This window comes from Chelmon rostratus, chromosome 19, assembly GCF_017976325.1.
Source record: "Chelmon rostratus isolate fCheRos1 chromosome 19, fCheRos1.pri, whole genome shotgun sequence".
NCBI lineage: Eukaryota > Metazoa > Chordata > Actinopteri > Chaetodontiformes > Chaetodontidae > Chelmon > Chelmon rostratus.
In genome coordinates, this window is record NC_055676.1 from 12930410 (window position 1) to 12954496 (window position 24087).

Genomic DNA, 24087 nt, shown 5'->3' on the forward strand with positions numbered 1-24087 from the left:
AAGAATTTCATGGAAGCTTTGGACGTGCCTGTCAGACTGATCTACTGTTTTGCCGTTTGCTAAACCATCACCCTGCACCACATACTGTAGCTGTGCATGAGAATGGCTGGAGCACACTGTATCTCAATATGACTCTGATTTATTATGGTGGTGGATGGTGTTAATGACCAAATATGTTTTTAAGGATGGATATTTTATGAGCGATTCATAATGGTTGAGGATAAATTACATTCTCTGTCTGTCCACAGCACTGTGCGCACATGGGACCTGAGCTCAGAGAAGAAGCACAAGTCTGTGTTCAAACCACGCTCCTTCCAGGGGAAGAAGGTCATCCCCACATGCTGCACCTACAGCCGTGATGGGAAGCTCATTGCAGCAGGCTGCCAGGATGGCACCATCCAGATCTGGGACAGAAACCTCAGCGTGAGTCTTAAAACAAACACATACCAACCACCACAATGTGCAGTACGTTGTAAACATAGGATGTCTGTTTAGTTATGGCCTCGGGTGCAGAGTAATGAGACTCAGGTCATCCAGTCACAGGGCAGAGAGGTCAGAGTTCAACAAGTCACTGACCAACACTGACCAGAATTCAAAATGCTTTGCTTTAAAATGCATTTGTCCAAACTGGGGGTAGTTGAGAGGATTATTAAATTACCCGTCAGCCATATATTGACCCTGTTTTCCCACTAGCCCGGTATGGCAGTGAGCTTGGTCCAGAGTCGCTGTCATTCAATCCAAACGCTGGAGATAGAAGAGTCTGCAGCCATTTTAGAGGCTCTGTGAGGCTGTGCTTAGACACGACGCTGCTTTGAGCTAAATGCTAACATCAACATGCCACTAGCATGGCTCAAAATAGCTGATTACCTAACTGAATTAACTGATGTGTTATGATTGAGTTGAGTTACATGAATGTTACTGGGGGGCCCAATCACAATTTCCTGCTGTACATTTTCCACTATTAGTTAATTAGGCAATTAAGTGATCAAAGTGTTCATTCCATTCTTTAAGACTCACATAGTTGAGGTAATAGCTGATCTTGGCTCCCAAGCAGCATTGCTCTCACTTATTTGGCTGTTTTCACTTGAGCTATTTGACAAAGCGGCAGAAAAATGACTTCCATTCAGGGCTTGAGAATGCTCCTCCATCTTTCATCAAGTAGATCTTCTGGGTCTCTTGAATGTTTTATCACTGATGGTTACACCTTAACCCCTGCCTGCCTGTCCCACCACAAGTCTGATTTCTTGATGGCTGTCAGTGACAGAGTGGGTTTGGCTTCTTAGGGCACGCTCGCTGGTTCACATACTGAATTCACCTCCACGAAACAGATGGGAAGAGGAAAAAAAGCAAGGGGTAGAGGTGCGCTTCTGCTGAACAGGGGACTTATTGGACATAATTCAGTATTTTGAAAGATGATTTCATATTCCAGTTTGGTATTCTCTTACATAATGGCAACCCCTTTTGCAAACGTGGTTTCACAAGTTCGTAATCCACAGTGTGAGAAATGATTAGAGTGTCCTAAAAAGCAGTGTACAGCCAAATTTTTTAAAGAAAATAAGTTGACTTCACACAGATATGGCTAAATACTTTCTAACACGATCAGTATCCAGTATGAGACATCTAGTTGTTTTTCTGCCTTCATTGTTTTGGCACAGTCCTACTCTAATTCTTTTGTTCCACTTCGTATCGTTTCATCTGTCCAGCCCCATGTGCGGACAAGGTTGAATGCTTCTGTTATTTCATATGAGAATAGTGACAGAGTGACCGGGACAATTAAGCTGTAGTTAGTGAGTTGGAACAGCTTGATTGGACAGAGGGGCTTATCCAGATTAGTCAAATGGGAAGTAGGCTACATGATAATTATTCCAACAGACAACTTTGTAATCACACAAAAACAATGTTGTTAGATGGAGGATTTGTTTTCGCTATACCTACTTGTCTATTGAAGGAGTGTTTATGCTTCCCATGTTGTATGAACTCCCACTTCTCCTCCACTCACCCATCATCCCATCCCTTTGCTGCACATAGCAGCAGGCTGCAAGTGATTGGGTTAAAGCTTTCCAAATTTATTACCCCTCTTTCTCCAAGCTAAATATTTACCCTGCGTCCCATAGCAGCGTACAATAGTCATGTCTGTTGCCTGACCACTGGAGCCTGTCCTAGTCTGAATGGCTCAAGAATTTAGCTGGTGCCCTCTGCCCTAATCAGCAACCTGTGCTGCTGACTCGAATTCAGCCACAAGCCTAAAAAGGAGTTGACCTCTCAGTGCTTTTATTCCCCCCCCCTCCCTCAAAGGAGGCCTATCTCCTGTTGTATCACTATTACTCATGGCCAGAATATGCAGGCAGATCAATCAAGATCAATCATGTACATGACCTTGATCTAGGGCTCATCCTGAAGAGAAGCTATTGAGGATGACACATCGTGCTCTTGAACCCTGACACGAGTTGATTGATCCTATGATGGGAAGTCAAGTAGGTCTCTTCTAGTGGACTGCCACAGAGAGTGATTGCATGCTCGTTCTCTGACCAAAGGGGTCGGTGCCAGAATTACAAGGCTGCATTTAAATGGTTGCCAGGTAAAGTGCACTCTGTGGAAGTTTATGCATTGAGGGGTGCAGACCCTCATTCAAAAACATTACTACAGAGACCTGGGGAATGCTATGATGTCATTGGTGGACTCAGATGTTTCCAAACTTCAAAAGTGGGAGCCCAAAAGAGGTGGTTTTGATGAACTACTCTGTTGAGTGTTATCATTAAATGACAAGGCAAACTTGCAGAAAACCCTTGTTCTCTGCATTTCTTGGTTTTGTCACTGAGATCCTGTGATCCTAAATTATGAGAGAAATCCCCAAGAAGTTTTAAATTAATCCAGAAATTAATTATTTTCTTCATTTGTTATCCTTTGTAATTCTTGCCTTCAGCTCGTCTTGTTCTTTATCTCCACTCAACACCCTCTTTTTATTTTAGTTGCACGCAATTTATTGTCACCAGCATAAATTAACAGCCAGTGCTGGCCAGCACATAATTTACAGTTAGGACCGTCAACACAGTAATGTGACTCTGCACAGTATCACTATAAACTACAGTAGTAACTCTGTGGGTTATTACAGATGGGGCTGTGGAAGATTAGAACAGACAATCACAGAAGAACTTATTAAAGTCCAATGAAAATGTTTAGAAAACTGTCTGGGATCTGATAACCGACTAGAGTACATACACGGCTCTCGCCATGAACATGTCTCCATGGAAGCTTTTTAAATGAAACCAGACTGGTCCACCTGGCTATCTAAAGACAGTCTGATCATAAAAAATTATACTGGATCGCAGTCCCACAGCCTCCATTCTCCATGATTTCTCTCATTGCCCCACAGCCTGATCTTCCCTCCTTCAAACTTTTTACATGTGGTGACAAACAGTCACTAAATGACCTTCAATAAGTACTTTTTATCAAGTGAATGCTACAGCTTTCAGTGTAGTGCCCATTCCTCACCCGTGCTTTAACCCTGAACAAAGACCTGAAAGGGACATGAGATGGAGTCGTACTTTTTTTCCAGTCTGTAGCTGAGACATAGAGAAGTAAAGTTACTTTAATGGAAAACACTTTAATATTATGTGGACACTCACTTCAGTGTGATCCTCCAACACACACACACACACACTCGCACATGGCTTCACCATCACCACTTGTTGATTTCCATGAAAGATCAGAGCAGCTGTTCAGGACTGCGGTTTGGCCACTCGATCCACAGAAAGTAGCAGGGGTCAGAGTGAGATGTTAGAACTGACTGCACAGTGGGCATCGGTAAGTCTTTCAGGTGTGCGGTTGTAAAAGTATGGAGGCTGGTTAAAGGCAGAGCTCGCAGTATTTATATAATGATACTCAGATAGCGTGGTTAGGAACAGTTGGCCCTGTGGTAGATTGTTATCATAGTCTGCTGAGGATGAAACCCAATGCTGTGCTCCTTCAGCTATTTATCAAGTCCTGCTGCCGAACGGGAGTGGATGTGTATTTGTGCTCTGTGTGCCTATATGCATGTACTCTGTGTACTCTCAGTCTTATATGAGAGGTATACATGCATATCTATATAGAAAAAGCATGCATTGGCCTGCTGAATAAAACATGACAATTCATCCCAATGTTTGTTTAGGCCAGGGAGAAGGGCACAGTTTACAGAGGATGTCACAAGGCATGTGAGAAGTTTCAAACAGTGTATGAGAATCTGGTTTCACAAACCGGCTGTGTAGATTATCACAGGAAGCAAACACCATGGCATCTACCAATGCCAGCCAGCATCAGGATAGTAAATAAACACTCAAGCCTTCACAACAGCAGTAAATGATCTAGAAATAGCTGGAGTGGGTGTATGATTGCAATAAGCAGCTAGATTAACCACCCGCTATGTATTGAAGGCACTACTTTTACTGAATGATAGAGATTATTAATTAAGTTTAAAAAAGTGTTTTGAGGCTACAGCATATTTGACTGACCCATTTAGCGTCCTTTTCTCTGCTTTGCTCTTCATAATTTACTCCAGAGTCGGACAAGGGTTGTCTTTTTTCCCTCATTCCACCTGCTTCTCTGGCAGGATGAGAGAACTTTATTTTTAAATATGTATATAAATGGACATGCAGAAAACGCTTCTTTCATTTCGAACCAAAAAACACTGAAAACAGTAGAACATAATGATACAACATAAAAAGGGGTTCAAACACAGCATGTGCAAACAGCAGATGGTGTTAATCTTAGAAAGACGTCAGATGAAAAAAGAACTTGAAAAAAAACTTTGCGGAGTGATTCATCATGGGCCGAACAAGAGCTCATAACTTTTCATACAAGTTGACCTGAGAAAACCTGTGGCTATAGTGGAAAGCATTCTTTTGGGGTCATGTTTTAGCAGAAACAAACACATCTTCGCAATTGTCTCTGGAATTACTTGAAGCAGATTTCATCACGTTCTCCTAGCAGTATATTTATGGTGTAAGATCTCCATGTTTGGTGCCATATATTCCCTTCCTGCAGCTCTGCACCTCACAGACACCTGGACTATCCTCTCCACTAGACCCATTTTTACGATGTGCCATTGAGCTTCATGCAGTGGTTCATAAGACAAGATAATTATAAGAAAACGGTTCATTAGCATGCCCTCCTGTTCATAGTCCGCTGACCCCATGCTATTTGTGCCTACCATGCATAGATGCACTTGCAGTTATATGAATGTAAATATTGTATGTTTGGATAGACACCCATTGTCCATGTGCACAAGACACAGCAGTGCAGTGGTCATTGTGATGGCATGATTGAAATGGGGCCTCCAGTGAAGCAGCCAATTCTTAAAGCTCAGTCTGTCACCATGCACTCTCACAGTAGAGTAGTGTGTGTTTGACTGGGTTTAAACCTTAAAACTTATGCTTTAGCAACTGTTTAGTAGGCCAGAGATAGCCTGTGGCCAAGATTAGAAAATGTCTTTTTTATATTAAATTGACCTCCTGACTTTTATTTCTCAACCAAGTCAATTTCAGTGCAGCAAATAAAAGAATGGCCAGATAATCTGAGATAACAAACGAAGAGAATGGATTTGAGTCAAGGGTAATATATGAGTAAAATGATGATGGGAGGCAGAAAATTACCCCAGGAGAGACGACAGACGCTAAATGGCTAAGGCCTGAAAAAGTGGAGTCCATGTTATCTACAGTTCAAGGTAACAGTGTTATCTGTCTCCTCCAAGTTAATAACTTCCCTCCATTTACTTTGGAAGTGAAGTATGGCCTCGTTTCCTTCTTGTATCACATCACTCATTCACCTCACGCTCCACTCTCTCCTGCTCTTTTTGCCAGCATTTCTCTATCTTATCTGTCTTCCACACTCTGTGCTCACTTCAAATTCCTTATCCAGCTTTCCGAGTCGAAAGCCTGTATTGCTGCAATTCCCTTTTCACTGATTTATTTGCATTCCGTTTAGAATTAATGAAAATGTTGCTGTATAAACCAAGGTTATGTTTGTTTGAGTGTTAGCAAGCCTACTTCCCAGACTATTGCTTCACCACTCTCTTTTAATGATCGATCTTTGTAATCTGGCTGTGCTGAGTCCAGGTAAAACTAGAGAGGTAAAGCATAGAGAAGACACAGTCCAGAGTTTAATAGTTTCAGTAAGAGTAGTTTAATCCATTTGAAGATGTCACCATGGCAATTTTATATACTAAATGATTCACTGAAAAAACAATGAAAACAATAACTAGTTGCATCCATAAATGTAAAATTTAGAGTAAAAAATGTAAGGTTAGCCAGAGTAACATGAGTTATTTATTTATTGGTTATCTCCTTTTTCACTTCTGTCCATTGTCCACATTTTGAGTGGCCGTGTTCTTTTAGAGAGCTTTTCTTCTTGCTGTTCCTTTGTGTGTTTGTGTGAAGAAGATATAGCGAATTGTGTGTTTTGGGGTGGGGGTGGGGGTGGGGGGAGGTTGTTGTGCTGGGTTATTTCCAGCCTGGAGCTGCAGACCTTGGCACACACACACCCTACACTGCAGTACAGTAGTACACCACTTGCTGAAAAAGTACATGGAATGGCTGGCCATCTTGGAAACAGCTGCTTAGACGAGACGTAAAAATGCTTCTGTTTGCGACGGGGGACAAGGCCGCAGTGGCTGGGATTAATTAGGAATATTTTTGATTACTTTTTAATTGGGGTGGAAATATGTCATGGTTTCCAAAATGCCTCTAAAATGCCACCAACACTCCCTGTTCTCCTAAAACAGTTAAAAAAAGTCATTGTTTTAACTACAAAGGTGAGCTTCCACCCCCTCATGCTTTTGTAATCAGTCTGTTCTCGACTTCATACAATGACCCTCAACTTAAATGTCACTTAGCCTACTTGGTTTCCAGTGATACATGCTGATCATCACAGCCAAGCTGAGTAAGATCACATTCTCATATACAGCAACATGCCGAGGAAATAGTTACAAGGGCAGAATTAAACACATGATTAGCTTGAGGAAGACCTTGATGGTGGAAACATTGCCTGGAAGGCTGTAACATTCAGTGTGCTGACTACCTTTTTTTCCACTGTAAGCTGCTATATCTTATGTTGGCTGTGCACTGTCTGTGTTCATTAATACTGTATATGCCAATATTTAGGGCTTGAATTGAGGATTATTTCCATTTTCAGTCTGATGATCGTTTTCCCTATTCTTCAATTGATCACTTGGTCCATAAAATTAAAAAAAAAAAATAGAAATAACAAACGGGACATTTTTGTTGAAAAGCTGATTTTGATTATCAAAATAATTGCAGATTAATTTTCTTTCCATTTCAGATCAATAATAATTAATTCAGTAGTCTTTAATCTTTCTTGCCTTGTAAATGCCCACGTGTTTCAAAAGCCACACCTCCAGTTTGTAACGCAGGCCTTCTGCTAAAAAATGGTAGTTTCCAAGCCTAAGCCAAGATATCCCTGATGACATCATTAGGATCACCATCAGATAGGCCTATGAAGCTCCTTTAAACTCACAGAAAACATTATACAACTAGTCAGTAAGAACCAGTGTGACTTATTTACTTCCTAACCCACACTTTTAAAATAAGACTTTGTTCAAACAGTTTTCAATCTCCATCTTCTCAACCTCAAACTACTGCTGCCTCCTGTGCTGTCTGGCACATGTGTTGTTGTTGAAGCAAATTTGTCCATATTTTGTTATTGATCATGGTGGTCGTTGATATTAGTTGACACTTAGTTCACACACACTTGTTTAAGGATGGCTAATGAGAAAGAAAAGGGCAAAGTTAGCTCAGCGCTGCAGCTGAAATGGTGTCTGATGTGTGTTATTGGCTGGCAAACTGCACGCCGTAGGAATACTACCGTACTATTTCAGGTAGGAGCAAAGGAAAATCAAAATACTATCTACCAGGCAGGCACCCAAGCTTGCCAAGATAAATCTCTGTGGTCTGTAGTCTTCTTAAAGAGTGCGGTTGGTACAATGTGTTAAGTTGCCAGTATTCCGTAGGTGCAGTGGGCTTCATAGTGAAATGTATAGTATGGGGTTTGCGGAGGAAATGGAAACCGTGTGTTGTTTTGAAGACACAAAATGAAAAGGTCCTTTTGTTACTGCAGTGACCAACTGAAACATCTGCTGCTGAAGCAGAGCATTGACAGTTTCTTACTGTAGTACATCAAGAGATTATAAGAACTCTTTTTAATATCCACGAACAGTGATGACCATGGCAGCGTGTTTATGGAAAAGGCAGACAGAGACAGGACTGCAATATTTATCCATATTGTTCTGTAAATAATCATCATTTACATCTGGTCGAGCTTTTCACTTGCACGTACGTACAACACTGATTCCAAAAAAGCTGGGATGCTGTGTAAAACATCAAGAAAAACACAACGCAACCTATTTACGGACAACACTTTTACAAAGTGTTCCCGTGCCCATGTAGTAATATCGTTTATACAATCATGTGTTCACAAAGTGGTGAACCTTGCTCCATCCACGCTTGAAGATGAACGACTGAGCCTTTCCAGGATGCTCCTTTCATACCCAATCATGATGGTATCACCTGTTACCAATCAACCTGTTTACCTGTGGAATGTTCCAAACAGGTGTTTATGGAGCGTTCCCAGTCTGTTGTTGCTCCTGTCCATCATCATATTCAGAAAAAGCAGATATTTACAAAAATCAATGAAGTTGATCATTGAACAATGAACATTAAACATACTGTCTTTGTACTGTTTTCAATTGAGTAAATGTTAAAAAGGATTTGCAAGTTATCACATTCTGCTTTTTGTTTTACACAGCGTCCCAACTTTTTTGGAATCAGGAATGAGTTACTGCTATCATGACTTCTGTGCCACACTTTTACTTTCCTACAGAGATAAAGGACTTTGTAATGGCATTTAACCTTTATTTTTTAACCTTGTTACTCATACTTGGTCGTTGCTTTTCATATAGGACTTGAATTTGAAGCTGTAGTTAAACATGACTGCTAAACCATAAACTATAGCAGACCCTGTATAAATCTATGTGGTCAGTGCGTTTTCTCTTTTTCCACTTAGGTGCATACAAAGTTCCACTGTCGGCAAGCACACATTCCAGGATCAGACACCTCCTGCCTCTCCTTTTCCTACGATGGCATGACTCTGGCTTCACGTGGCGGTAAGAAAAATATCTCGGTCTTACAGTATCCTCCAAACCGCACAGCCAGCAGTTGCACACATTGAGGTTGCATTCATCGCCAGTTTTTAAGTCCAATGCCTCATCAAAGTGAAGGTTTTTTGGCAGAGAAGTAGCTTATCTCTTCCAAACAAGCTACAAACAAACAGGGACCACCACCACCAACAAAATATAGAAGGCACACAAGGGATCTGTACACAGAAACACATGAGCTGCCCCTGGTATGTGATCTAGTCAGGAGGTTTCTAACACAGAGACAAACAGGAATACTTCTGTAATAATCCTTCACTCAACATATTTCTACAATAAAAAATGAAAAATAACCCTTACAGCCTTGTAGTACAGTCAAGAAAAGGCAGTTCTTATTTTGCTCTAGCAAAGAAAATAACATCAGTGACATCAATTTAATAAGTAAATCTCACAATTTACAGTTTACGTCTCCATGTATTTTCTAGGTGATGACACTCTGAAGATGTGGGATATACGCAACTTCAGGAACCCTGTGAATGTAGCGACTGGACTGACCAACTACTTTGCGATGTGAGAATTTTTAACTGTCATCTTTATGACTTTCTTGGTTACTGTAACTAATGTGTGGATTATGAACTGATGATATTGTGTCGTTCATTTCCCCCATTAGGACCGACTGCTGTTTTAGCCCAGATGACAAGCTTCTTGTTACGGGGACCTCGGTGAAGAAAGACGAGGGAAATGGGAAGTTGGTTTTCTTTGACCGAGCTTCCTTTCAGAGGGTCTATGAAATAGAGGTCACCAAAGCAGTAAGTTCTCCATACACCACAGCTGTTTTTCAGCTGGCTGATATAATATGTTGGTTTCAAACCAAATTGACCAAAAATGATGCACAGTGGAAAAGAAACAAAATGAGTCCACAATGAAACATAATGAAACCAATGTGCATGTCATTTCTCCTCCACATAAAGTAGACTGTGCTCAAATAAAGCTGCAGCATTAAAATGTTTTTATTTGGTTATAGCTGCCTGAAAACACAACAGCAGTAATCTAAGGCCTCATTATGACCGAGCGAACAGATTTGACTCGCCTGATATGGGGATTTATTTAATTTCCTATTTTACCCAACACAGGATTATTCCAACGGATTAGACCCTCAGTCTATTATTTCTTTTAGTCAGTATTTCTTAATTTTAACAGCAACTGTGTAGTGGTCAACAGGAATTTGGAGAGATGGATCCAGAATTGTGTAGTCAGCAGTCTTTGTTATATATAATTATGGAGTAATAATGCTAGAAACTCAAGTCTACCACAAAATACAGGGGAAGATGAAAGAGTTATGGAGGGGAGTGAAGGTAAAGGGGGAAAGTAAAAAAAAAAAAAAAAAAAAAAAAAAGGCAAGCTAGGAGAAAGTGGAGTAATGTGACCTTTCCTTGCTGCAAGTCATTCCCACAAAGTTCTGGCAGAACAGCTATTGATGCTTTTATACATACCGCCTTTGAGTTACATTTGAAATTAGATTATCAGCATGTTCCATTCACATGCACAAACTGTACTGTCAAACACGTTAGCATGCTATGCACTTTATACTAATCCTGCTTTCTCAGAAATCCATTTGGTGACGGCAACCAGCCATAGGTGCTGAAATGAAGGGCAGAGGTGCTGTGCTCAGTAGAAAAACTTTTTTTTTTGTTGTTGCTTCCTGCTCCTCCTCCTCTGACTGTGCTTTTCAACAGATTTAGCACTGTGTATCTGTAGTCATAACAGTGAGGTCTGACAGAGGCTAATGGCTTCTAACTTGGTCTTCCTGGCTAAGGCATGACACTTTCACATGGGCCACTGAGTGAACATGTTTGAGAGAGGGGGAAAGAGACAAAAGCTGGGTTTGTGTGTCTGTGCATCCCCGTCCTGCCAGCCAGCTGCTGTTAGCTTGCAAACCTTGGCACAGCATCAACACTAAGTGCACACCCCGCTGTACAGTTGAACTAAAAGAGAGCAGGGGAGGGCAGTCTGTGTTTTGGATGACCCATTTCATCTGAGATTTTAACTTTAATTAAAAAAAAAAAAGTGTACTTGTTTTTTTTATGTCACATCCTTACCTAAATCAGTTTATATAAAAGGATCACTGTTAAGTTAACTGTGAGCTGCACACTTGTATTAACCGAGAGACCTACATGAGCCAGACAGCGCAGTCATCTGAAGTCAGAACAAAGAATGTCGATGCTTTAAAATAGAATGACTAAAAACACAAAGAGTAGCATTTTTAACATCAATATACTCACTGTCAGATCCTCGGTGTACTGCCTTCCTTCATTCAGGAGGAACAACAACAACCTCTGTCTTACAATAATGTTACACCACTGTTTGTTCAAGTGATTCCCAGAATTACAACCACATTTTCCAGATCCCCGGTTGTGTAGATGACGTTGAGAGCTGGAGCTCCTGTCTGGTGGTAGTTAGACGGTGCAGGTCCACAAAACCTGACCGAGCTAAATACTTATGAATGTTCACCATCAATGGTGTCGCTCAAAGAGGTGGTGTTATTAATTTGCAAATCCACATATGTACGGATGTCTGTCATCCAGATCAAGCAGTGGTCGTCGTTATATGTTGTATGGAAGGTCTTCCTGCAGAGTCTACATAAACTTCTAAACAGAATCGGCTGTAACATTTGCACCCACTTCATCGTGGTGACGATATCGCTATAGGCAGCATCAAAGAAAGACCTCAGACACTTTGGGTCAAAGAGTCTGTTTAGAACTTAACCCTCCTCCTCCTCCCCCCCCCCCCCCCCCCCCCCCCCCCCCCCCTCCTCCTCCTCCTCCTCCTCCTGGATCACTTGGTGGACGTTTGTCTTCTCTTTCACTTTACTGAAGAGGGTAAACATTTGGAAGTGATTTTTCCATTGGCCTTTCACTTGTTCCACCATCCACCATTGTGAGAACCTCTGAAAGCTGCAGTTCAGTTTTACTGGAAGGGACGGCAAAGCCTCTTCCTGTCTGATCACCATTTGTGCTGCACAGAAATCCAGCAGATTTCCCACAAAATCCACCCCGGTGCCACAAAAAGCAGTGCAGGCTAGAAACTGGTACATGCTGCCAGTTGCCTTGGCAGTGACTTTATTTGTGTTAATTGTATTAACCTCTCAAAATTCATGTTGTAATGGTTAAAAAAACTTCATAGTCGATGGAAATATGCTTTGAAGCCATTCGCATATTTCTCACAGTCATATAACTTCATTTAATTGCTTCCGTTGACATAAAAGCAATGGTTTGTGCGTCAACATGTTGTGCTGGGTAGGCACATGGGTGGCGCCAGGGCACAGAAGAAATACATGTTGTGCTGGAGTATCATGGTATTTGTGAGCTTCAGAAATCAGAATTCAGAAAAGTGGCCGTTAATGGTAGTTATCAGCATCTGTTGGTAACTGAGATCAGTTACTGTAATATTGCATAGACCTTTTAGTTTATTTTGTCTTTTTGACCTTCACTGGAAAAATGGAAATATAGAGAGGTTTAGAGAAGTATACATAGAGTCAGGGGGTTGGGGTTGACCACCAGATTGCCCAGCATAGACCATTTTGAGGTCGTACATTTCTGGATTGACCTTTCATGGTATTTTACTGTATGATGATATTTGATAGTTGTCATAAAATTCATCTTCTGGATTCAGTCCCTCCTCCTAAGCCACTGACCACTACACTAGCAATCAGAATGTAATGTAATTCCACTCTAAATTACATTGTTAGTGTAACCTCCTTTTTAAAAAAAATAATTTTGATGCATTGAAATTTAGTTTTGCAGCAGATCAGTTATTTCTGGTTGACATGCACTCAGTGAACCTGATGAATGTGCTATTTACTATGTTTACATCAGCCGTCTGCTCCTCGGATGGCCAGAGAATTTAAGTGCAGCCTTTATTAAAGTGGCGTACCAGACAGGCGAGTGAAAGGAAGGGCCACCAATCATTTCTAACTAAACAGTCTACATAACCCCAGACCTGGATTCAGGGGTGCGCTTGGGAGGGGAGGCTGTTTTAGGCCAATTTGGTCTGACACTCTTAAGCTTATCTTAGTCCATCAAACGAGGCAGAAATCAGGTGATACGCTGCTGAAAATCAAAGAACTGAGCTTTTGGCTGAATTTCGAATGAGATAAACTTGAACTTGCAGCCCTCATGCAGCCCCTGTAAATGTGTGCCTGGATTCTATTCCTTTGTACTTTGTGATTGCCTGCACTTGCCGAGGACATTTGTTGCACCTCCATCCCTCATTTCCTGTCATCTCTCCACTACTGCTGTCTAATAAAGTCTTAAAATTAAGATTATACATCAGATGTTGTCAGTTCCAATAACTATTAAAAGGAAATTAAATTGATTTAATATCAGCCAGATGTGACCAATTGACATTACTTACTGTCTCTTCATCACTGTCATTGATAAGATGGAATAACCCTTAGAGGAAAATAGAACTTAATTTGCACAAACCTAAATAAATGTTGGTGCATGATTGTCCCCACTCCACGTCTCGCAACAAAGATATTTATATTTAAACATAGAAGAATGATCTCAATCAGCTCTATTCAGTGAGGAAGACAGATTTGTATTTGAAAACCGGCTTCAGAGCGGTGGTCAACATTAGCCAAAACCTGAACTGTGTATGTGTATAGGAATCAGTATTGGGAGAGGAAAAAGTGTCATCAGGGCATCCCTAATAGGTTAAAAAATATAAAAGACCCTATGATCTAGAGCTTCAGTGATTAATCAATTGACGTCAGGACGTCATCTTGGCAAACACTGTTCTGGCATTTCATTGACCAAACAACTAATCGGTTAGTCAAGATAATAATCGACAGATTAATCGACAATGGAAACAATCATTAGTGGCAGCCCTGCTTTGTTCTGTGAAAGGAAAACTATGTTTGGGCCACCTTCACAAGCTGCTGCCCATGCTACATCTAACGTCTCATACTTAAACAGCAGGCTGCTCCCTGTGCCATTCTCTTCAAGGGGACCTTTGGTACAAATGGTCTGTCTTTCATCCTCAGTGAGATCAGCCAGGCTTCAAAGGTAGAAGGAAGGCCTTAACTCTGCTCTTTCTTGTGCATCTTACCAAGTAAATCTTCCGAAATGTAGAAGCCAGTTGTTCCAGTAAGGCAGCCCATCCTGATTACAGACTTCTCGGACGTGTGCCCACTCAGTGTGCAGCTGAGGTGCTAAGTCTCGAGTTCTCCTTTCCCCAGGCCGCTCCATTCAGCTGGCCTGTATAGCCAAGTCTGTTAGAAGCAGCGCACATTTGGATCCACTCACCACAGATGAGGAACACAGCTGTGACTGATGTGTCCCATTAGTGCTGCATAACTTTATTTCATAATCAGCATACATATTGGGCAAGTGGCTGTTGTCTTATTTATACCTAATCTGTGTTTGGCATTTTAATCTGATGGGACATAGACGGCTGCTACTGACGAAGTGACTGATTAAAGTTTCCTCCTTCGTGGTGTGATGTAATTTGGTGGACGTGAAGTATAAACAGGGGTTCCTAGAGTGTAAACACGCTGCTCTGAATTTCTGGAAAGCAGTCTTGCTGTTGGCTCTGGGTTTCTCAGTGGATCCAGCTGGGGTGGGCCCCACTGAACCGGTCTTCTCGAGGCTGCACTGCTCTTTTCTGTTTGACTTGTTTCACCGTTGACAGAATGATTTGTTTGGGTCTGAAGAGGTTGTTTTGGGAACTTGACTGGACTGCAGTTACCTGGCCGTGTTGCCACTTTTATTTTGGTTTTCACTGCCTGATTCGGGTCGCGTTGTGTTGCCCTACAGTGTGTTGGGCGAATTCTTCAAGCTTTTACAGTACCTGCGGAGTGTAACACAATTCCTAGCTGTCATCTCCACCTTCCATGGCATGCAGGGACTGTCCGTGTTGCTTCAACAACCCTGACGGGGCAATTTATAACCCATTACACGTTCACACTGAAGCACATCCACAGTGTGTAGACTTCAGTTTTTCACAATTTACACATGTTGATACATGTTGTGTTCAGCTCAAATCCAGCAGATTGTCCCAGTTCAGATTTATTTGTTAAATGAACAGCTTTTATGGCGAGATAGCACAGTGCATTTTCCGCAGTGGAAGCATATTCACGTTTGTGCTTGTTAAGTCGCATCTCCGAACTATTTATACGTTATCAACCATGAACCCATGTATGAGTATGTGAGGCTCGTGTTAAGCAGATCCTGTTTGAAGCATTTTCCAGATCTTTCTATCAATTACAGCCGGCTCATGATCTGGTTGAGCAGATTAACCCTCATCTGTCCTACAGCTACGCACCACTGAGCTGCTGGCCTGATAGTGTAGATATTCATGTATGAGGTTTGTGCCAAATTTAAGCAGATTGTGGAACATTCTGTTGCCACAAAGTCTCAATTATGTTGCATACATAAATGTTGGAATGCTTTTCAGTATATTTCTTTGCAAAATGTCATTGTATACATAATATCTATAATATTTTACACGATTACCCCAAGTTGTATTTTACAGTTTTCTCATTGTAATATTGAAGTAAAATTACAAACTCACCATGCTTGCATTGTCTGAATATACACAAATACTCGTCTTAGTGCATGTCTGTCCGCTGCATGCGTGCGTGAGTGTGTATGATCGTGTGTATGTGTGTGATTGAGACTCCTTCCCCTGGTATCCTGGTGGGAAGCTGAACAGCTGGGCGCTAAGCAGCTTTCACCATCACAGAATCTGGACGTCCCAGTCGTAGTCCTACCCACCCCCATCCTACGCCCCCTGCCCCAGACCCCCGCCCCCCAGATTGCTTACTGTGTTCCACATAAAGGCATACGCTCGCTCTCTCAAAAAAAAATTCTGTGCGTCTACGGGACATGCACATCTGCATACGTACATGTGTGTGTTAACGATGATGCTCTTCAACAGAAGTCATCACAGGAGCTTGTGATGCTCTAATACTGTGTGAGAAGAAAGGAGGCGCTGCTGCAGGGAGCCTAGCTCTCTACTGTAGCTCACATATCACTGAACGAACAGAGGGTCTTCATCACTGTCCAGCAACTGTGTGTGTGTATTTCTCTCTGCCCCTCTTTTGCTCTCACACACAGACACACACACACCTCTGGATAAATGTGGTCACATTTGCCTATTGGCACTGGGCCATCTGTCACACACAGACTGAGGGATCCAGCCCTCATCCCAACAACCAAATATAGTCAAACAGAGCAGCAGAGCACGCTGGGCCTGATCCCCACTGTACCACAACCAACCTGGGTCACAGCAGAAACATCTTCTCAAATCTGACCCCTAACAGAGAAAGTTGCCCACAACCTGCTGTGGGCTGTTATTATAAAGTATGGCCTCCTTTCCTCACATGTGCCACCTTCAGTTACTGCACAAAAAACATTGAACTTGATGTTGCTGTTCCTGTCTGTCTGTGTACTCCAGAGCGTCGTCCGCTGCCTGTGGCACCCAAAACTTAACCAGATAATGGCTGGAACTGGGAACGGACTGGCCAAGGTCTACTATGACCCTGTTAAAAGCCACAGGTATGTTCAGTTGTTTGGTGGTATCTTCTAATCTTCTAACCATGGAACTCGATTGACCAAATAAAAAAGAGCCATACTGTTGCAATGGATGACATATTTATTCAGCTTGTCAAAGCCATGTAAACGTTAGCATGACATCGCCCAATCTGCCCACTGTGGAGGCTGAAAATGCAGTTGCAAAGTTAGCTGGAAAAATGAGCATTTGACCCAATTGTTTGAAAATCCTGCTTCTTAATGTCCCCCTCCGCTCAAAAATATGTCTTTTCTTCTTGGTCTTAGAGTACAGTGTTTGAGCTTCACTGTGCAGAATGATGTACAATATGTGCAGAGACACTAGAAGCCTGTTTTCACATTCATCTGCTGAAAATCCAGTTTTAAAGAGGAGGGCTTATGAGCATGATTTGTGACATCATAAATAGTTTGAAAGCCAATCCTAGTCCAACATTTAATTTACACAGACATGATGTGGAAACCTGGAACCGCCAATCCACAAACAATGAAAAGTGACTTTTCATTGAAGTAGGAGACATTTCCTGTGAAGTAATTCAACTTTGGAAATGACATACATTTGCATAATTGCATAATAGGAATTTTTAATGAGGGAGAAGGAGTAGATGGAATTTTAAGGATCAATCCCAAATATGTCACCCAGTGCATCTGCATGCCTCTTTTCTGTATCTTGAAGTTTTGTGAGGCGACAATTGGAGTTCTGTGGCAGGAAGACATGAGCAATATCAAGCTTTTGCTGCAAAGAATTGATTTAAATTCATTGGTTTAAGTCTCTTTGCGTGACTAAATGCTTGATCTCTTGTTTTCTTTATGATACCTTTAAATAGCACCATTTGTAATCAACTGGCTCTTTTCCAGGGGGGCGAAGCTGTGCGTGGTGAAGAGCAAGCGGAAAGAGAAACATGCAGAGACGCTAACACAAGATTATATCATCACACGTAAGTTCTTCCCTGTCTGTCCTCAGGAGACAAAAAGCACACCCAACAATCTGTTTAATCCATACCGAACAGAAGAAAAACATTCACAACTTAATGAACTTTGAACTTAATCCCCTGCTCTCCTGCCTTGCTGTGCAAGGCTTGCAGTTTCACAAATCACCTTTTAATCAGTAAACAGTTACAGAAGCAATTAAAGTGAAGTGCCTTTGTCAAAGCTCTGCAGCAGTTTAACACACCTTCAGCACACTAACCCATCTGTGCTCAGTGCTCTTCACATGTTAAGGCACTGTGTGTTTTCATAGCAAGACAGAGATCTGACTAAAACAATGCCTGCCATTAGACATCAAGAATAAAGCTACCAACCTCCGTTTACATGCTGCCTCTCACTTTCTCTCTCACACACAGAAAAAATTCAAACACACTCCATGTCACATTGGGGGCTTTACAAGAAATGAGAGAGCCTTTCACAGGCCCATTAGCTGATGGTGCTGATGGTGTAGGGTGTGGATGAGTGGATGGACAGCCGCAGGGCACTGTGCCACGCGGCGGCCATGTGGTCTGCAGTCACGCCGGATCACGCTAAGGACAGCCGCCTGCCCCACCTCTGCTGGCGTGATCTCCTGCTGGTCCACACCACCCCTCCCCACCCCCACACACACAAACTATCCACCTACATGCCATCCTGTCATATCACCAACACACGAGGCTGTCATCTCTTTTGTGCGTGCCTCACGCTCCTTTGCCCCCAGACTGAAGTCATGACCCTTACAGGAACAGAACAGCTGCCGGCTCGTCCTCCCTGATTGGCTGCTACGACCCAATTCAGACGCCATTTATTGTTTGGGATAGTGCAGCCTTTTCAGGTGCATCATGTGATTTCATTGCCATGCCAACAGGGTGTGAAATAGGCAGGCATTGGACTGCCACGAGCGGCGAGTGACGCACTTGATGCCCTGGCACTGGAAAATTAGAGGGGACAGGAAGCAAGTGATGGCCCATTGAGAAAAGCGAGGGAATCTGTTAACAGTAACCTTTTTGCTTAATGTAGCGTGGAGGAGAAGAATTAACACTGAACAGCGACAGGGCTCCTGAATGGAAAATCACTTTATCTAGCCCTTTACTAAAGTGTCTCTTTGTAACCCCTGAGGATAAGAGCAGAGCACACACTCACTTTACACAAATGCTCACACACACACACACGCACATATACTTTCTCTTCCTACACACCTTCGAGGCCACTCATTCACACTTACTCATGCACACGCTCACTCGCAGGCTCGTGGATGTAAGTGCTGGGGGCCTTTATTGTGATAGTGTTCACAAAAGTGTGAAGAGCAGCAGAGTGATTGTCTGAATCTAAACACGGGGGATATAATGAATATGTTGGTGTGCACTATGGCAGAAAGAGTACACAAGAGGAGAGATGCTACCAGAGGTCAACAGGTGCTTGTATTTTTGCGTAAATGCGGAGTTTCTTTAGTAGTAGGTGAGATTGTGTTTCTGCACCTTCTGTGTGAAAACAGTCGCTAAATCTCAGCTTTCCACTCTGTCTTCGTTTAGCGAGGCAGTGCGACACACAGGCTACAAACACTGAACGTGTTGCAGGTGCTCTGCCTGCTTATTTGTGTGGCTGTGTTTTGTGATCTTGCAGTTTGAGTTACCTAAGCAACTTGATTATCCTTGTTTACCCTGTGTGTCTCCAGCTCATGCCTTACCCATGTTCAGAGAGGCCCGGCAGCGGAGTACACGAAAACAGCTGGAGAAGGACAGACTTGACCCAAAGAAATCCCACAAACCCGAGCCTCCTGTGTCCGGGCCAGGTACATTTTTTTTTTCCCTCTTCTTGCTTCTGTTAGTGCAAAACTTCAACTTCACAGAACTTATAAAGAAAGAATATAGACAAAAGAGGAACGAGTTTGCAATCAGTGTCCCTGGGAGACGAGACAAAGCCAAAACAAAAATGCACAACAAATGCCATCATTTGATTTTGAGTGTAGCAACAAGGTACGGCCACAGTTCTGCAGTTGTTTTTAAAGCAACTATAATGTTATTTGTCACGTTCTTAACTGGATGAATGCATGATTCTGCTTGAGGCAGATGTACAAATCCACAGTTGTTGATATGTTCAGTATTACGCAATCCAGCTGAAGTCGACAGCTCTAACGGTGCTGCTCCCACTTGGCCTCTCAAAGCTTCACTGTAGCCTGCTGTTGCCTCATATTTTTTAACTGCTGCGACATAATGATGCATTTTGAACTTTCTCTGGACCCCGTGGCCGGTCAGTCTATATTTTTTCTGTAATACACTCTCTCTCACAAATGCCACACCTTTGCATGACCATGGATACAGTTTGAGTTTCGTTCCAATAAGCCGAGGTGCCAGACAACATTTCCTGCTACACGGCGTTCCAGCTGGCTCCCTGCTGTTTTTTTTTTTTTTTTCTCACTTTCACTCAGTTTTTCTTTCAGTACTATATACTTACAATCTAATGGTTCCCCAGTGCAAATGTGTTTTGTTTTTTCTCTCAGATTGGAAAGAAAAAACCCTGATGTTAATGCGTTTAGACACGGAACGTACAAAAAGTAGCCACATTTAAAAAAAAAAGGGGGGGTCATGAAAAATCTTAGGAAATAAGAAATTTAGCCAAGTTTACAACAGAACTCCCTAAAATGGCCATGCCAGTCCACGACTGCAAATAAAATGTTTTGCATTCAAAGGAAGTTGTCATTGATATATGTAATATATTAGCATTTCTTTGTTTTTCTGTACTGTAAGAAGTTTAGTAAGGGAAAAAAAGTGCATAAAAATACTACTTATATAATAAAAACTTTTCAAGTAAGAACACTGCTCAGCGAAATGACATTAATTAGCAATCGTTGGAGCAGCAAGTATGAAAACATGTAGTCACAGAGGTTGGGAGAAAGACAGAAAAACACTCTGCAAATGAAATTTAGGTCCATTTCATAAAAATAACCAGTGGTTTCTAGATGACAGACTGTCTTTATATTGTTTACTTTCTGTGTAGAATGACTTTGCACCAGTGCAAGATAATGTTTGGCGGTTGGCTCGGTGCTTACAAGCAATGGAAAGAGGTGCCTCTCAATCCCCCAAACAACCTCACTGCCCAATTACAGCAGGAAATCCCTGCGTGTTTAAGTATGGGAATGCATGTGTGTTTGTGTGTGTGTGCACATGCAAGTGTGTATCTTATCCTTGATCTTTTAAGACAACCGTAATAATTCCCTCTCTGGAAAGCAGCACATTTTTCCCCCCCAAAAGCTCCATTAAGTGCAGGCAAATACAGCCAACAGCACAGAAGGACTGTAACATTAGCAAAGAGCAGGGTAGCTTTTATGCCATACTTTCTAGAAGAAGAATGCAGTAAGTGTAAAAAACAGAATTCTAGTAAAAAAAAAAAAAAAAAAAAAAAATCATGATGTGATAATATACCAATGATTAAAAAGAAGTGGTGCAGGAAACTGAGCATGACCTTTGTGGACATCCCCATTATATTTTATTAAAATATAATACAGGTCATGTAAAGTCATGAAGTAAACTAAATTTTTTTGTGGATTTAATGCTAAATGTTTCATGGATTTATTGTGATTATCTCTCCAGGTGATCATAAAATTAAAGGAACAGTTCAACATTTTAGGAACTATGCTTATTCGCTTACTGGCTGAGAGCTAGCATTAGCATAAAGACAGCAAGCCTGGTCCAAGTCCAAGAGTGCATCAACCAGCACCTCTAAAGCTCACCAGTTAACACGCTGTGTGTGGTTTGTTTAATCTGAATAACAGTCTGTGGTTTTATAGAGAGTTGCTATAAATGTTAGAATTTACGTATGAAAGAGATGCTCTGGATTTCACAGCTTTTTCATCAGCTACGAGACTAGCTGGCTGACTGCTGAAAACAGCATACGTACTGTAGCTGTACATCTGCTTTGCTCACGTAGATGCAAGGTAATGCCACTGTCTGTAGTGTATAGTAGATAACAGACAAGTGTTTTCTGATTTCAGTTTACACATCATGATACTATCAACTGCTACCAACCAATCTGTTTACCTGTGGAATGTTCCAAACAGGTGTTTTTGGAGCTTTCCACAACTTTCCCAGTCTTTTGTTGCTCCTGTCCCAACTTGTTTAAAACATGTTCCTGCATCAAATTCAGAATAAGCAGATATATACAAAAATCAATGGAGCTGATGAGGTAAAATATTAAATATATTGTCTTTGTTTTCAATTGAGTGTATGTCAACATGGCAATTTATCACATTAAGTTGTGTTATGTTTTACAGAATGTCCCAACTGTTGTGGAATTGTGAAGGAAAAAAGTCCTAACTGTATCTAATCCAGTAGTCATGTGTCCGGACAGGTCGTGGAGGAAGAGTGGCAGCTCATGGTGGCACTCTGTCTTCATTCATTGTGAAGAACATCGCCTTGGACAAAACGGATGACAGTAACCCACGACAGGCCATCCTGCGTCACGCCAAGGAGGCTTTAGATAACCCTTACTGGGTCGCTCCGGCATACAAACAGTAAGAAAACCTTGCATCTTCATTTGTAAAAATATGAATCATTTATGCCCCGTCCATCTTACTTTTCCATCTCTCCTTCACTCGCTCACCTTCTCTCGTTTCTGGGCTCGCGGACAGTGTAAGATGAGTATTGGGAGCGCTGTGTATACTATTGTGATGGTGCTTGGGTTTCTTCCTGCCGGTGTGACACGTAAATGTTTAAAGAGTTGTGCAGTTTTACAGGTACCCACTTCACACTGCAGGAAGGAGAGTAAGGGACAGCTTTAGATCACTATCAGACTCAGGCAGCTTTGTTCCAAAGCTGCGAGCCAAATCAAACAATCTGTTTCCCATACTGCAAGAAAACAATGTCGAGTTAAAAATAATAAACTGGTGGTATATAATATAGTAGATAAATCTATTTAATATCTATTTTCTCAAGCAGCAGGCTAATAGCCCATATTACAACTATCTGTTTGGCTTGGAGTAAGATTAAACACAAAGTTAATTCTGCCGAGGAGCAGCCCCCCTGGCTTACAGTCTTCTGCATTGTCAAACTTGCGTACTACTTGCATCTGCAGCCTGAACTTCTGTGCACCTCAGTTGGCCCGTACAGAGGAAGTCATTTGTCCAGTGCACTAAAATGCTTATATTAAACCCCTTAAAGCATGCTCTGTCATCAGGTTTTCATCTTTAATTTACACTTCATTTCTTTGCTCAGAAGTTGCCTGAAAAAAAAAAAAAAAAACTGTCCCATTGTTATCCCTTTAGGACCCAGCCAGAGCCTGTGTTTGCAGAGGAATCGGAGGAGGACGAGGAGGCTGACAAGGAACCAGAGTGGAAGAAACGCAAGATCTGAGGCTCTTCAGCGGCAGCTCATTTTATATAGGATGGCCGACAGGGTGGGCTTGTGGTTGGATATACAGCACCACAAGGATTGGTCCCAGAACACTGAGTTACTGTCAGAAGCTGTGCACAGGAGCATTAGTTAAATGACTAAATTGTGCAGCCTCTGCCCTCCCTCCTCTGTTTTTTTTTAAAGCATATATGTACAGTATATACGTGTGTGCTTCTGTGTTGTGTGGGTAGCATAAACATGTCCAGACATTTTCACTGCGCAGGCATAATGTAATTTTAAACAGGTTTATGCTCCTCTCATTGCCACTCCTTAACCACTGGAAGAACTTGGCCTTTTATGTCTGTTTTGATTATATAGACTTTATTTTCATCATTTCTATTGTCCTCTCCTCCCACATCTCCAGAGTTTGCTAATGCCCCATAAATCGGCTCCAGATTTTGTGGTCTGGTTCTGTTCATCAAATATGAAGAACATTTTGCTAGTTTCTAAGAAGTACATTGCGAAGACATACAAAAAAGTTGCAGCCAATTGTATTCTTTTTTTTTTTTTTTTTTTTTTTTTTAAGGGTTTGGGCTTTAAAAGCTGTACATTTTTCTTGGATGTGATTCCGCCGTGTGCTAATTTAGATTTTTTCCTCCATGCTATATTTCACCTCGTATTCACTCGTCAAACAGTGATATATTTGATCTGAAGTGATAGATCAGTTTTTACTAGCTGATCAAAGGAATTGTTCTGCCAAATATCTTTTTATAAGGCACTGGCTCAATCCTGCCAATAAACTACACACAGTCCAAGACAAAGTGGGTGTTTTGCGTAACTGCTTTTAAATAAAGTTTTTACAAGCTACTTTTTGCTCAACCACAATTCTTGCAAATGATTAAAACAATTCTGTGAATTTCAATTCAAATTAATCTTGAAATATATCCACTTACTAGCCTTTTCAACCTCTAGTAAAGATGCTTTCTCAAACAGCTGCTCTCAAGGTGGATGAGCTTCCAAGCTCACGCTTTGGTATCAAATTAAATCATATTTCACCTGCATTTTCAAGACTAAACATAGGTGT

At 41.6% G+C, this 24087-nt stretch overlaps 1 protein-coding gene across 1 annotated transcript in view; it reads left to right on the top strand.

Annotated features, from left to right (window-relative positions):
* The window catches only part of LOC121622870 (WD repeat-containing protein 70), a 39169-nt gene extending 15301 nt beyond the window's left edge, over window positions 1–23868 (top strand). The window contains exons 10-18 of the mRNA XM_041959915.1: window positions 249–423; window positions 9055–9154; window positions 9628–9712; window positions 9813–9951; window positions 16601–16701; window positions 17569–17648; window positions 19352–19468; window positions 22024–22186; window positions 22937–23868. Of these exons, the coding sequence (XP_041815849.1) occupies window positions 249–423; window positions 9055–9154; window positions 9628–9712; window positions 9813–9951; window positions 16601–16701; window positions 17569–17648; window positions 19352–19468; window positions 22024–22186; window positions 22937–23024 (1048 nt within the window). The 3' untranslated portion in view covers window positions 23025–23868. The remainder of the gene's footprint in view (window positions 1–248; window positions 424–9054; window positions 9155–9627; window positions 9713–9812; window positions 9952–16600; window positions 16702–17568; window positions 17649–19351; window positions 19469–22023; window positions 22187–22936) is intronic.
* Window positions 23869–24087: the final 219 nt, after the last annotated feature.